General features: G+C 36.1%; 1 protein-coding gene across 1 annotated transcript in view; it reads right to left on the bottom strand.

The window, feature by feature from the left end:
- Window positions 1-12,367, bottom strand: part of CLASP1 (cytoplasmic linker associated protein 1) — a 255,088-nt gene that overhangs the window by 52,173 nt on the left and 190,548 nt on the right. Inside the window, exons 24-28 of the mRNA XM_054699624.1 lie at window positions 7,985-8,088; window positions 6,112-6,135; window positions 4,531-4,775; window positions 3,068-3,131; window positions 488-651 (exon numbers count right to left, since the gene is read on the bottom strand). Coding sequence (XP_054555599.1) covers window positions 488-651; window positions 3,068-3,131; window positions 4,531-4,775; window positions 6,112-6,135; window positions 7,985-8,088 — 601 coding nt within the window. The remainder of the gene's footprint in view (window positions 1-487; window positions 652-3,067; window positions 3,132-4,530; window positions 4,776-6,111; window positions 6,136-7,984; window positions 8,089-12,367) is intronic.

Below are 12,367 nucleotides of genomic sequence, written 5' to 3'. Positions count from 1 at the left end.
GAACAGAAGAAGAAAATGTAGTGTATGTATACAATAAAATGTTACGCAGTCATTAAAAAGGCAATCCTGATAACAACAGCATGGACGAGGCTTGAGGTTTTATGTTAAGTGAAGTAGGTCAGAGAAAGAGAAATACTGCAAGATCTTGCTTTTATACAGAATCTGAAAAAACAAAGATGAATTCATAGAAAGAGTCGAATGGTGGTTGCCATGGGCTAGAGGGATGTGGGAAAGGAGACATTATTCAAAGGATAGAGACTTCTAGTTATAACATTAGTTAGTTTTGGGGATTTAAGGTAAAGCACAGCAATTATAGTTAACAATAATTCAATACCTAAAAGTTGCTACAAGAGGACATCTTAAATGTTCTCACCCCCATTACATCAAAAAGGTAATTATGAAGGATGTGTTAATTAACCTCACTGTAACAATCCTTTACAAGACACAGTTATCAAGTTATAAATGGCCTGGCCACTAACACACTTACCGTGTGACATCTAGAGCCTTCTGAACTTTTGCTTGCACAGATCCAAGTAAATCTGCTCCCATTTTCTTAAGTAATTGTGTGAGAAGAACAAAAAGCCAGTCTTGCAAGTCATCCTTGTGAATTATTATAAAGTCCACAAGAGTCTCCAAAAACATACTGAAAACCTGGACACAAATGACAACCCAACATTTCACATATTTAATTCATGATTTCCTCCAAAGTCTATAAAACATTAAAAGTGCCCATACTAGTTTTTCCCACTCTCAGAACACGTTAACAACTGGTCATAGCATAGAAGGCAAATATATTAAATAAAATAGATAAAAAAACAGGATTGAAACTTACTCTCTGTTGTGAATTCCACAGCAAACCAGGCCATGCAACAAAACAAATTCTATGTTAGTCCACTGTGAATTAATACCATTTTCATGCAGTTTCTTAAAAGACCTGAAGAGACTACAAACTGATAAAACACTATCCCCTCCCTCAATCTGCCTTTAAAATTCAGTACAAAGAGAAACTAATTTTGCTGAAAAGTATTCATTTAGTACTGGAGGCCTGCCTCTTTCTCTTTCAAAAAAAGGACTTTAAACATTATAATGCTATACTATTATTGTTTATTACCTAGCATTCAACAAATTCTATTATAGGATGAGGAAAAAACACTTGTGTATATATTTCTTTTCATTTCAGTCATCTGAGGTATACCAATTCCAATATTATAAAGTATGAAAGATTATGCCTTAGAGTAAAAGATACTGATAATTCACATAATGCTCATGCTGCTGTGTAACCATTACTGTTCTCGAAGGTAGGATAGAGTCTACAGTAGAATATATCTGCGGCAATTTCAGAGAGCTAAGTAGCACTGTGTTACCTACTTGGTTAATGAGTCTAGCTCTACTGGGAAAACCCAGCCATCATATACCTCCTTAGATCTAGCACAGCAACTATTAACCACCAGGGGTCTCCCGATAGAGAACTCAAAAAAAGTCAGTGAGCCCCAGTTGTGGGATTCCTGATTTAGCTCATAGGCAGCGAGCAAATGTTAACTAAACTGAGACCTCCAAACTCACTGTACAAGAGCCTTCTGATGGAAACAAATTTCCTTCTTTATCCTCAAATTCTGGTTTTGAGTCAGCAATCTAGAGGTGACAGGTAACAGAAATTTCATCAATGTCCAAAGCCATCTAATATCCCTTATGCTATAAATCTTATGACTCGTAGGTGTATGATTTAAATCTTAACTGCTATTAATTAATCCTACCTCAGAAAAATATCTTGATAATTATCTTTGTATATGTGTGGTCTTTAAACTCAGCCTTCCTGGATTTTATTAATATCGTCAATGTTAACTTTGTGAGGATCAAGAATTTTAAGACATGCTTCAAGACTGATACTGAGTGAGAATAACTGCCACCAAATAAAATAAAATAAAATAAAATAAAATAAAATAAAACAGAGAGAGAAGGCCTGCATTCATTCTCTTACACTCCCATGAACATCTCAAAAAGCAGGGATTCCATCTTGCTTTCTGTCTCCTTAGCCTAGTGGGTACTCAGTAAATGTTTCATAAATGGAGGGATAGATGGATGCTTGACACTGTAAGGACAATTCCCAGGAGGAAAGAAGAGTAGGAAAAGAATGGAGATCACAGTAACTAGCTGGATCACAAACCCTGGCTCTGATTGTTTCTTCCAGTGTGACCGTAAAAAGGGTCATTTGAACTACGAAAACTGCATTTTAGCTACTTAAATCCTACATGTCAAATATTTAAGATCTGCTTCTACTGACCTGAGATTCTATCAATTTCTCCTTTTGTTCCTGTTCTTTATTCACACTTTAACTTTCCCAGTAGCTTATTACCTGTTTTCTTTATCATCTAACAGCTTCTGAGGGCAAACTAACTGAACCGCCCAAAGAATGGTATTTAATCAAAATCTAGATCCAAGAAAACTTTTGCAAAGGACTCCCCTCGGTACTCAGTGGTCCCATACTTGTGGGTGTTTTCCCCTCAGCGGGCACTCCTTGTTAAAATGACAGTCCTCAGTGTTCTCTTGGCCCCCAAGAGCCAGTGAAGCAGCCACTATCTAAAAAGTTCTAGGGGGAAATAATTTAACCTGGTTTACAAAGAAATCCATTAATCTTTTAAAATCTTATCCTGTATGGAAAAAATTCTTCTTGGAATACAATATATATATATATATTTTTTTTTGTTTGTTTTTTTCATTAATTTTTTTTAAAGGTACTACATTATAATACAATAATATATTCTGGGACCCAGCCCACTGTCTGGCTAATATGAGGGCCTCAAAATCATTTGAGGAAAGACTACATCTGATTCTCTCCATGAAGACTCTTAACTTGAAACACAGTGTTTCATTTGAAGCTTTACGGACATGTAAAGTTTCCAAGAATTCCAGTTTTGAAAGATGTCACAAATTACTGCTGAACTGCTGTTAAATTTTTAAGGTCTAACCTTCATTATGGGGGATTATCTCTCATTCTTAAGCAGTGTTTTACACAGTTCACACAGTCATGCAGACAGGGATGTAAATAAGGCACGATTCCCACACTTGCCTTGCTATGAGGGTCAGCAAACATTCGGGTGAAGATCTCACACAATCTTTTCAATTCTACTCGACTGGAGGGGAAAAATGGAAACAAAATTTAGTAAGTCAATACTAAGATTAGTTATAGCTGTCCTTTTAGAAATCTTTTCATATAATGAAATTTCTTTCATAAATGAACTGTCTTAATTCATGATGAAATTAAAGAGCCATGATAGTTTTGTTCTTATTTTAAGATGAGAAAACCGAGTGTCAGAGAGGTATTACCCAAGCTCACATCTGTGGAAGTTTCATAGCCATTAGCTGAATCCTGATCATTTCATTCTAGGTCTGTTTTCTCTGCCACAGATGAAAGATAATAGGATAAACTGTGAAAAGCATGGGTTCTGGAGTCAGTGAGACCTGATTTTAATCTCATTTGTGCCACAGACAAAATACTGATATCCTTATATCCATGTTAGTCAAACAGGATAAGAGCTATCTCACATGGCTGCTGAGAAGATTAGAGAATGCACCCTGCAGACAATGTGTTGGAAACAAAGCAAACACTTATTTCACATCAGTGCCCCTTTTCCTTTTCTCATCCTTTACTACTGAATTCCGTTTTTTACTTCAAGGTTTGATAGAAGTGTCATCTCTTCCCCAAACCATCCCTGAGTATTCCCCCCTCATACAGATGAGACAGTTGGGTCATGAGTAGCTACCGCTTTACTTTTAACATTTTTAACAAGGCAATCTAGTTTAGACCAATGCTAATCAACATATTTCTGGAGGTAACGTATTACTATTCTAAAGTACTCTATTTTAATGTCTGTACTATGCATATTTATTGCTATATATGTATATATGGATATGTGCATTCAAAAATTTTAGACTGAGACTTGCATCATTTTATCCACAACTCTAAAGTTTAACAAACCATATCAATCTGCAGGTTTTTTTTTTTAATCTAAACCATAAGCTATACCAAGATTTCTCAAATAATACCTACTAAACAAATGTGAACCATAAAGCAACCAGTTATTATTTTTTAAATATTTTATTTTATATAATTCTTACATCTTTTTTCATCTTTGCACAATGTATGCATTTTCATTTTGGTTATAATCCCCATACAATTGCACCCCCCCCCTTATTTTGACTATAGTCCTTCCTTTCCCCGCCCCTCTCTCCCCGCCTTCACAGTGTGTCTCTGGTTTATAGTTGCTTGCTGATTTTGATTTTCACTTTATATCGATTAGTCTTTTTCCTGGTCTCTTATTTAGGTTTTCTAAATTCCTGCTATGAGTGAGACCAAGCAACCAGTTATTTTATAAATCTAATAAATTATAAAGTATTTGCCTATATCAAAGTCTCGGGAAGGCCTGTCCCAGCACCTGACTGTATGAGGACTCCACAGATGGCAGGGAATCCATTTAAGTATCTGGTAAGCATGATATGGGACTCAATCCTCATCCACAACCTTGGCCTCACCTCAGTGTTCTTTGGCTCTTCAGTAAGTTCTGCAGGCCTAGAAGCCCTTCTTTCCTCTCTGACCAGTTTGAACTAGCACAGTGGTTGAGAACTTCTGCTACGTCCTCGGTCTGCCGCAGATAATGGGGAATGCCACCATTCCTGGAGCCATATGAGCGCTCCGAGCAAACACTCGAGGCATCACTGTTGGCATCATCATCAGAATACATCCCATATGGCTCATATCTCCTCCTCACAGGCTTCTTCTGCCAGATCCAATGGGGGATGGGGGTGATCAAGGAAGAAATGGAAAGGCGAAATGGCCATGAGTCATACAAACAAAATTAACAACAGAGTTAAATGTAAAAAGTAACACACACACAACATATGGCACACACCACACTCTCCTGTGCTTAGATCAAGGAAATAAAAACAGAAGGTGTCTTCCAGAAGGTGTAATAAGGAATAGACAGTCTTCCAGAAGGTATAATGAAGAAAAAAGTGAGGTCTCTAGCAGAATGTGTGGACTCTTCAGTAAGGCTAACTTGGGTTGTGATCCTGCTGCCACCATTGACTGGCTATGCGACTTCAGAAGTCTCCTAATCTTTCTGCTTCAGTTTCCCCAGCTTCAGGAAGTTAATTCTACTTCTCATAGGCTTGGCGTAAGGATTAAGAATATAATGTTAAATAACCTGGCTCAGCACCTGACACACTGCAAGGTAAGTGCGCCCACCAGCCTTTACTCAATCAAAAGTAATATATTTTGAGCTTGGTCGACAGGCAAATTTGTCTAAATAGTCAAGTTTCCTTAAGAAAGTCTGAAACTGAAATGCCAGTGGCAGAACATCCTATGTAAAGGGGACTCTTAAATTATCTGAGTCACTTTCATTAAGATTTACTGAAAGTTTTACAAAACAAAACAAAACAGACTCCCCGCAGACTGTAACACCAACTTCATTAATTTCTCTGAATATAATGAATATATTCATTTACCCTGATTGTAAGACTGGAAGTTAAATACAGAAATAATATAGCAATGGCTAAATGAAATGATAACATTTAAAAAATAATTTTTTAAAGAAAAATTGAAGCTATTGATATTAGCTTAAACTGTGTAATTTTCTAATAATATGGCTTTTACGGACATCCCAATCTGCTCAGCACAGTTTTGTCTTATTAAGCCTATTTTGCATTGTGATTATTATCACCTTCTTTCACTCTCAGAAGTATCCTTTGTTAGGATCATAAATTAGTTATACAATCATCATATTTACATACAAACTAGATTCCTAAAATAAAAAAAAGTTGAATAAATTTCATCCACGAAATAATAATGACACAGTAGACACACAGTGGGTTAATAAATAAAACAAAACACTAATAGAAGGAGCAGAGCTTGACATTCAAAATAAACATTACAACAAAGTGAAAGGTGACTGATTCCATCATTAATAAAAGCATCACTAGGTTCAACAAAATCGTAATTCAGATCAGAATTTCCATACTATGCTACTTTTTTTTGTTGATTTCACTAGTTCCTAGAGGAAATATACTTGCAACAGAAAAAATAAAGTTATAAAACAAAAGTTAAAGCACTGGTACCTTGCTCCTGGAGTCTCCTAACAGCTGTAGGCAGGAAAATATTGAAGGATGGGGAAAAAGCATAGAGAATTATGTCAGAAGCATATGTGGGGATTGTTCTTGCAACAAAAGTGTACAGCAAAACATATCTTAGCAAACCAAAAATATAGGTTAGCAAGCGATTCATATCAAGCGAATAATAATAAAGCAAGCTTTCACAATGGCATTCCCTCTTAAATCACTTAACAGACCTTCCAGGACTGGCTAAAATGCTCTTCACACTACTGAGGTAGATCTCTAAGGTCACCACTAATCCTGTTGTCTGTTCCTAAGATCCACCTGTCTGCTCCTATTGGGCTTCTATCCTGTGAGGCAAGGAGATCTTGTACCATTCCTGGGCTTTCTTGGCTGAGGCTGGTCACTCAGAGCACTAGAAGTTTGAGCAAAAAGTAGTACGGGCAGCTGGAGTGCAATGGGAGCGAGAGCTCAGAGCAAAGCCCAAGTGAAGGAAAGCCAAGGCTCAAACTCTCAAAACCCATTCTGTCTTCGAGAACTTTGCATACAGTCCCTTACACCCTCCCTTCTTGAAAGAACTAAGAAATTCTCCTGCCATAACTAGAAATCCCATTTCGCAAAGGGTTTTGCACATTCATCATTGCCCACCCCTGTCACCTCCATTCCTAGGGGCTCTGAACAAACATAAGACAGATACTAAATGATGCAACTTGGAAGGAAAAACAGCTTCACAGAATTTTATTCTAGCTTCTAACACTTAAGTTAAGGTCATGGTTAGAACCATTATCCTGAACTCCTGTATCTGTCAGGAAAAAAGCCCTTCTCATTGAAAGGCTGATGAATAGAGCTGGTCAGGCAGACAGACCTTGCTTACAGGAAAAGCATTATGTAAGAGGCAAACTGCTGGCTCATACTTTTGTCAAAGAAATCTGATTGAGCAAGACTAAAATGACAGATGGGAGGGATGAAAGAATCACTGGAGCCACACAGACTAAAAGTTGTGAGCAGACAAAACATGGCTAAGTTTTTAAAATTCAGGGTCTAAAAGCAGGATATAGAATACCTTTCCCTTAGGAAAGAATAAATCGTAAAAGAGCACAAGCAAGGCCACAAATCACAGTTCCAAAGAGTATCTATTTTAAATGCTGAGCACATCAACCAGAATATGCAAGAAACTGTCTTACTACTAGCTGAAATGTACTTTTAAAAGCAAAATGACCACAGGCTGATTCTACCAAGGAACTTTTTGCTAAAACCACAAATTCAAGGACAGCTAGCCACTGTTTTAAAAAAAAGATATTACATTATAATGAAACGAAAACATATTCCATCAGTGCTCCACATCCTCAAAGAGTTAATGTCAAAATTCAGGAAAATTTCTTTAAATAATGACATTTAAAACAAATAAAGAAACATAAAATCATATGGAACAACCAGTGATGTAACAGGATAAACAGAAGGTTTTCAAACCACAAATTCTGTTACCCACTGTTAAAATAATATATTTAGGTTATGCCATCAAACCCTGTAAAGCAATAGAAGCAAGAGAATGAGAAAAGGGAAACACTGGAAAAAATGTGGATAAAAGGAAAAAAAGAAGCCCAATGACATCAGAGAAGTCCAATGTCATCAAAACTTCCTTGAACACAGAAGAAACACTTGAAGGTGATATGCTGGGCAAGACCAATTTTCACTTATGTAAAAAGATGTTAAAAAGTTTAAGAAGATAGCAATAATAAAATAAACGTACCCACTATTCACACAATTTTAAGGAGTGTCAAAGATAATTTATATAGTAACTGATTTTGAAACAATTTCCTGCTAAGACAGAAAAATGCAGGTGAATAATTCAGAGACCTTACACACATTTGACTCTTACCAAAGCATCAGCTACAGCAGCTTCAAGATCAGTACTTGTGCTCAAAACTCGCATGGCATTCACAGAACCAGGTATTCTTCCTGCCTGGCCAAGTCCAAATCGATCTATTTGAAAAACAAAAGCAAAGGATATGTCACTTTAATTCAAATTTTCTCAAATCTCTGCAAGGGCTCCTGCCTCTTCCCACCTACTGGGCAGAGGCACTGAAAAAATCTCCAGTTAATTTTAACTATGCCTGACTTGTAGTTCTAACTGCGCTTGATTTGTTTACCAGTGTTTGAGGTTAAGTTATTCACATTTCATATTATCCTGTCACTAAGCATCCGGCCAATTTAAATGGCTCTTTAATAATAATTTATTATTGACAAATTTCAAGACATGGGAGAGGGGGAAACTTATTATAGAAGGAATCAGGGCTATAAATTAAATCTTTTAATCTAATTAGTGTTCCCAGTAGAGGCAAGTGGTCCTGATATTTGGGCAAATTGATTAGAAAGCCTGAAGGTTTGATAAATGAGTTCTAATGCAATATGTAATTAGAAAAAAAGTTAACATCTGAAGCAAATGTATTAAATTTACCTTTGTGCTGATGTTCATTAGCAACACTACTTGTTAGCTATTATTAAGGACACCTAATCTTAGATATTCATCATGTCTATTGTCACCAAAGGTTATTTAAATATCAATTAAAAACCTTTAATAATCAAAAAGCTAACATCTTCACTGCAAAACATTAATCATTCAGTTAATTTAGTGTAATTTTTTTCCTGAGTCCCTCCAGGGATTTTTAAATGATAATCTTTATACATATCAATGAAATGGATCTTACCCAAATAATTTAAAACAAATTGTAGTAACTCAGATTGAGGACAATGAATACTCACTCTTTAAAGCCCTATTAAGTCAGTTAACAGCCTTCTTTAAGAAGTGCTGAGATTGCAACTGAAATAGGAGAAAGTCAATATAAACTACAATTATATCCCACTACCTACTGGAAAAAGTTTCTTATTTAAAATAAACGCAATGGACCACAATTAAGGATAAGAAAGTTGTGATTTAAGAGGTAATGTTTAAAAAGTTTAGATGGTTTAAAGAATACTAAAGCTTAAAGAATCTCTGGCAGAGAACTACTCTGGTACAGTATTTTATCTCTGTTTAACACATAAGACCTTTTAGACAAGGAAATCTCTGTATTACTCACATTCAAGTAACAAAGCATTTAAAGTAAAAGGAAAACTATTATTTGTTTTACATGAATTAATCTCTCCTATAAAGTGATATATTTAAATTTTTAGATATGTAATAAGGCATGACCTATAAAACTGGTGATCTTTAAACGTGAAGAGTTATTTCAGCTTTTTAAAATGTCAGTTTCAAAACATTACACCTTCCATTGTCATAAAAAGGGAAAAAAGCTTAAATACTGCTATCAGAAAAGTTATATACAGTAATGAATTTTCATAAAGAAACAAAAATTGTATGTTATACTATCCCCTTTTTTAATGCACTACTGATCATACTGAATGACATACACCAATTATGTTTACATGGTGATTTAGTGTGCCCTATAAATGAAAAAAGCAACAAAACTATAATATGTATATCTACATGTATCTATAAATTTATCATTTGAAATAAAGGAATGTGTAAATTTGAGATTTATTGTACACATAGTTTGATTAATGATCTTGTTCAAGTTTTTTTTTCCCATTAAAAAAGGGTAGATAGTAAAGTTTTATGAATAACAAAATGAAAATAATTCAGTTATAAGCCATTTAAAAATTACTCAGCATAAACTTAAATAAAATATTCTAAAAAAAAAAAATAAAGTAGATCTCATGCCAGCAATTCTTGCTTGCTTCAGGGATAACTGATTTTCAACACAAAATTAAAACTGTAAGAAAAATGCATTTATTCTGTGCTTCCCAAGTGCTACAGCTTTGCCACACAGAGTGACTACAAATCATTTACTGTAGATCATAGATAACTTGAATTTCAAATCTTAAGGGCAAATGTTTGTCTGGATCTAAACAAAATTATAAGCCTTTGTCTTCACCAGGCCAAAAGCTATTCTATATTCTCACTGCTCTGATACTATCAAGAAATTCCATTTTCCAAAGGATGGATGCATATGACTGTGCCCTTGGTCTGGCCCATATCTTCAAGGGAATGTACTAATCAGAGGATACATAGTGAAACTCAGAACTGACTTTGTTTACAGGGGAAAAAAAGAAAATACCTAACTCAGTGAATTGGTCACAGTTGTCACCATCAACAATCTGTGATATTAATAGGTTGTGCTTAATCAATTAAGAAAACTAATTATTGGGGACAAATATCATATCAAAATGCCAGCTAAAACTGGCAAACTGTTGCATTATTGTATGCTTGCTTTTTGTCCCAAAGGCAGTGGATTATGTTAAAAGGAGATGAGATGGAAAGTTGGAGGGCATGGGCTGCAAAAATTACCTTTGGCCTGATTTGATTTTTGTCTGAATGGTGATCCTGTCTTTCCATAGGAATTTTAGCACAATCCAGTTATTTTCAAATATATGAAACTATGTACACTATACTTTGGAGCATTTGGTAACTGAAGAGTACCTTTAAATAATTAGAAACTGACACTAACAACTAACATTAAAAATCAACATTTTATTGGGAACAAACACTTCAGAGCTAAAAGATTCTGTTGGGTGATATTCATACCCCAGTTCCTGACAGGAACCCTCCAAGATACCTACTTCTAGTGGTGGTTTTCCTTGGGCAAGGAATGAGAAGAGGGGAAGATGTGCCTGCCCATTTTCTTGTTTGCTTTGTTTTGCTTTAACATAAAGATGGACACTGGAGTAATGAGGTTGTGAAACAGGCTATAAAGCATCTACAGCCTATTAACAGAACCATAAACATTCAACAACTTAAAAAAACAAAAGCACATTGGAAGAAAAAAATGAGGTGCATACATGCCAAGTGCTAACCAACACTGATGAAAACAAATGTTAAAATGAGTGTGAAACTAGAACATATGAAGAAGCCAAGTCATGCAGTGAGCACTTGTTCACCTGACTGCCCAACAGATTCAGCAGTGGAGAGAGCACTAGTGGACCTGGAATGACGTCGAGAGGCTGCAGGTAAAAGGAACGGCAACACCCACTGGGTTAACACAGAAGTACTGAGACAGAAAATGCCACAGTCCAAAGGAAATGCAGAGACTGCTACCAGCGAGGCATGTTTTCTCATGAGAGGAAATGGTGCTGGATATGAATGGAAGCAAGTGCCAATCCCCAAACTCCATGGCAGCCTGCTGGCTCTCACACAGCTATTAAACACACAGGCACAACAAAGGCACTCTTGCAGGTGTTTCATACGATGTGTGCATTCCCTAACAGACTCCAGGTTTACGTTCACACCACGAAGCCTCTAGCAGCCATTATGGAAATATGCAACATGAAGGTCAGGAGTCACAGAGCATTGTCTACACCTCAGAGTGGAACAGGAGGATGGATTATTAACTCAGCTCACGAGATGTCCCATCAGTGTGTGATGCATATGCAACCATGCACCAAAAACAAAAGCATAGAAGTTCATAATGCTATTTGAACAGAAATAGAATGAAATCACAAGAAGGGGGCTAAACAACTGGATTCCATTTCCCCCAGTCAAAACTGTTGTTTCGTTGCATGAATATCCTAATTACTAATGAATATGTTACTTCAGTATTGGAAACTGAGTCATAACAAGCTTGATAACCTTCCTTCCAGAGGCATTTTCAGTCTCTGGTCGGAGCAGTACTCTGGCTGGTAATACCACTGGGGGCAAGTTCGGGTTTGAGTGCCACTACCTTCAGAACACTGGGCAAAGTACTAAATTGCTCTGTTTCTCAGTTTTTTCATCTATAAAATGGTACAAATACTGGTACCTACCTCTTGAAAGTTAAGAGAATTAAGAGACCGTATATAAAGCACATAAAATGGTGACAGGCACAAAGGAAACAGTGGCAGTAACATAGTAGGGCTGGCGGTGCTGTTGGCAGCAGGATTGGTTAAAAGGAAATTCATTTACATTCAGACATTAAGGATTATTTTCGCAAGTAGTCACAACAAGCAAATTCCTAAGTCTGAAGAAATATATGCTAACCTTCATCCTTGTGTGGAAAGAATAACTGTTAAAAGTAACTGTGCAATATATACTTGGTTCAAACTGTTGATTTACTGACCAGAGTTCCATGTGATATGATTTTTCTTTACGTCAGGAAAAGTATATAATAATATGCTTCTATTCATTACTCTGAAAAGATGGTGACCATATCCGAAATAATTTGTAGGTTTAACCAAGTTACACTCAGCAGTGCTACCTTCACCCAAACTATGCACACTACTAGGATTC

Source organism: Talpa occidentalis, unplaced genomic scaffold (genome assembly GCF_014898055.3).
Source record: "Talpa occidentalis isolate TD23 unplaced genomic scaffold, MPIMG_talOcc4v2.1 talOcc4.3, whole genome shotgun sequence".
NCBI classification, from domain to species: Eukaryota; Metazoa; Chordata; class Mammalia; order Eulipotyphla; family Talpidae; genus Talpa; species Talpa occidentalis.
This window is presented reverse-complemented; position numbering and strand designations above follow the sequence as displayed.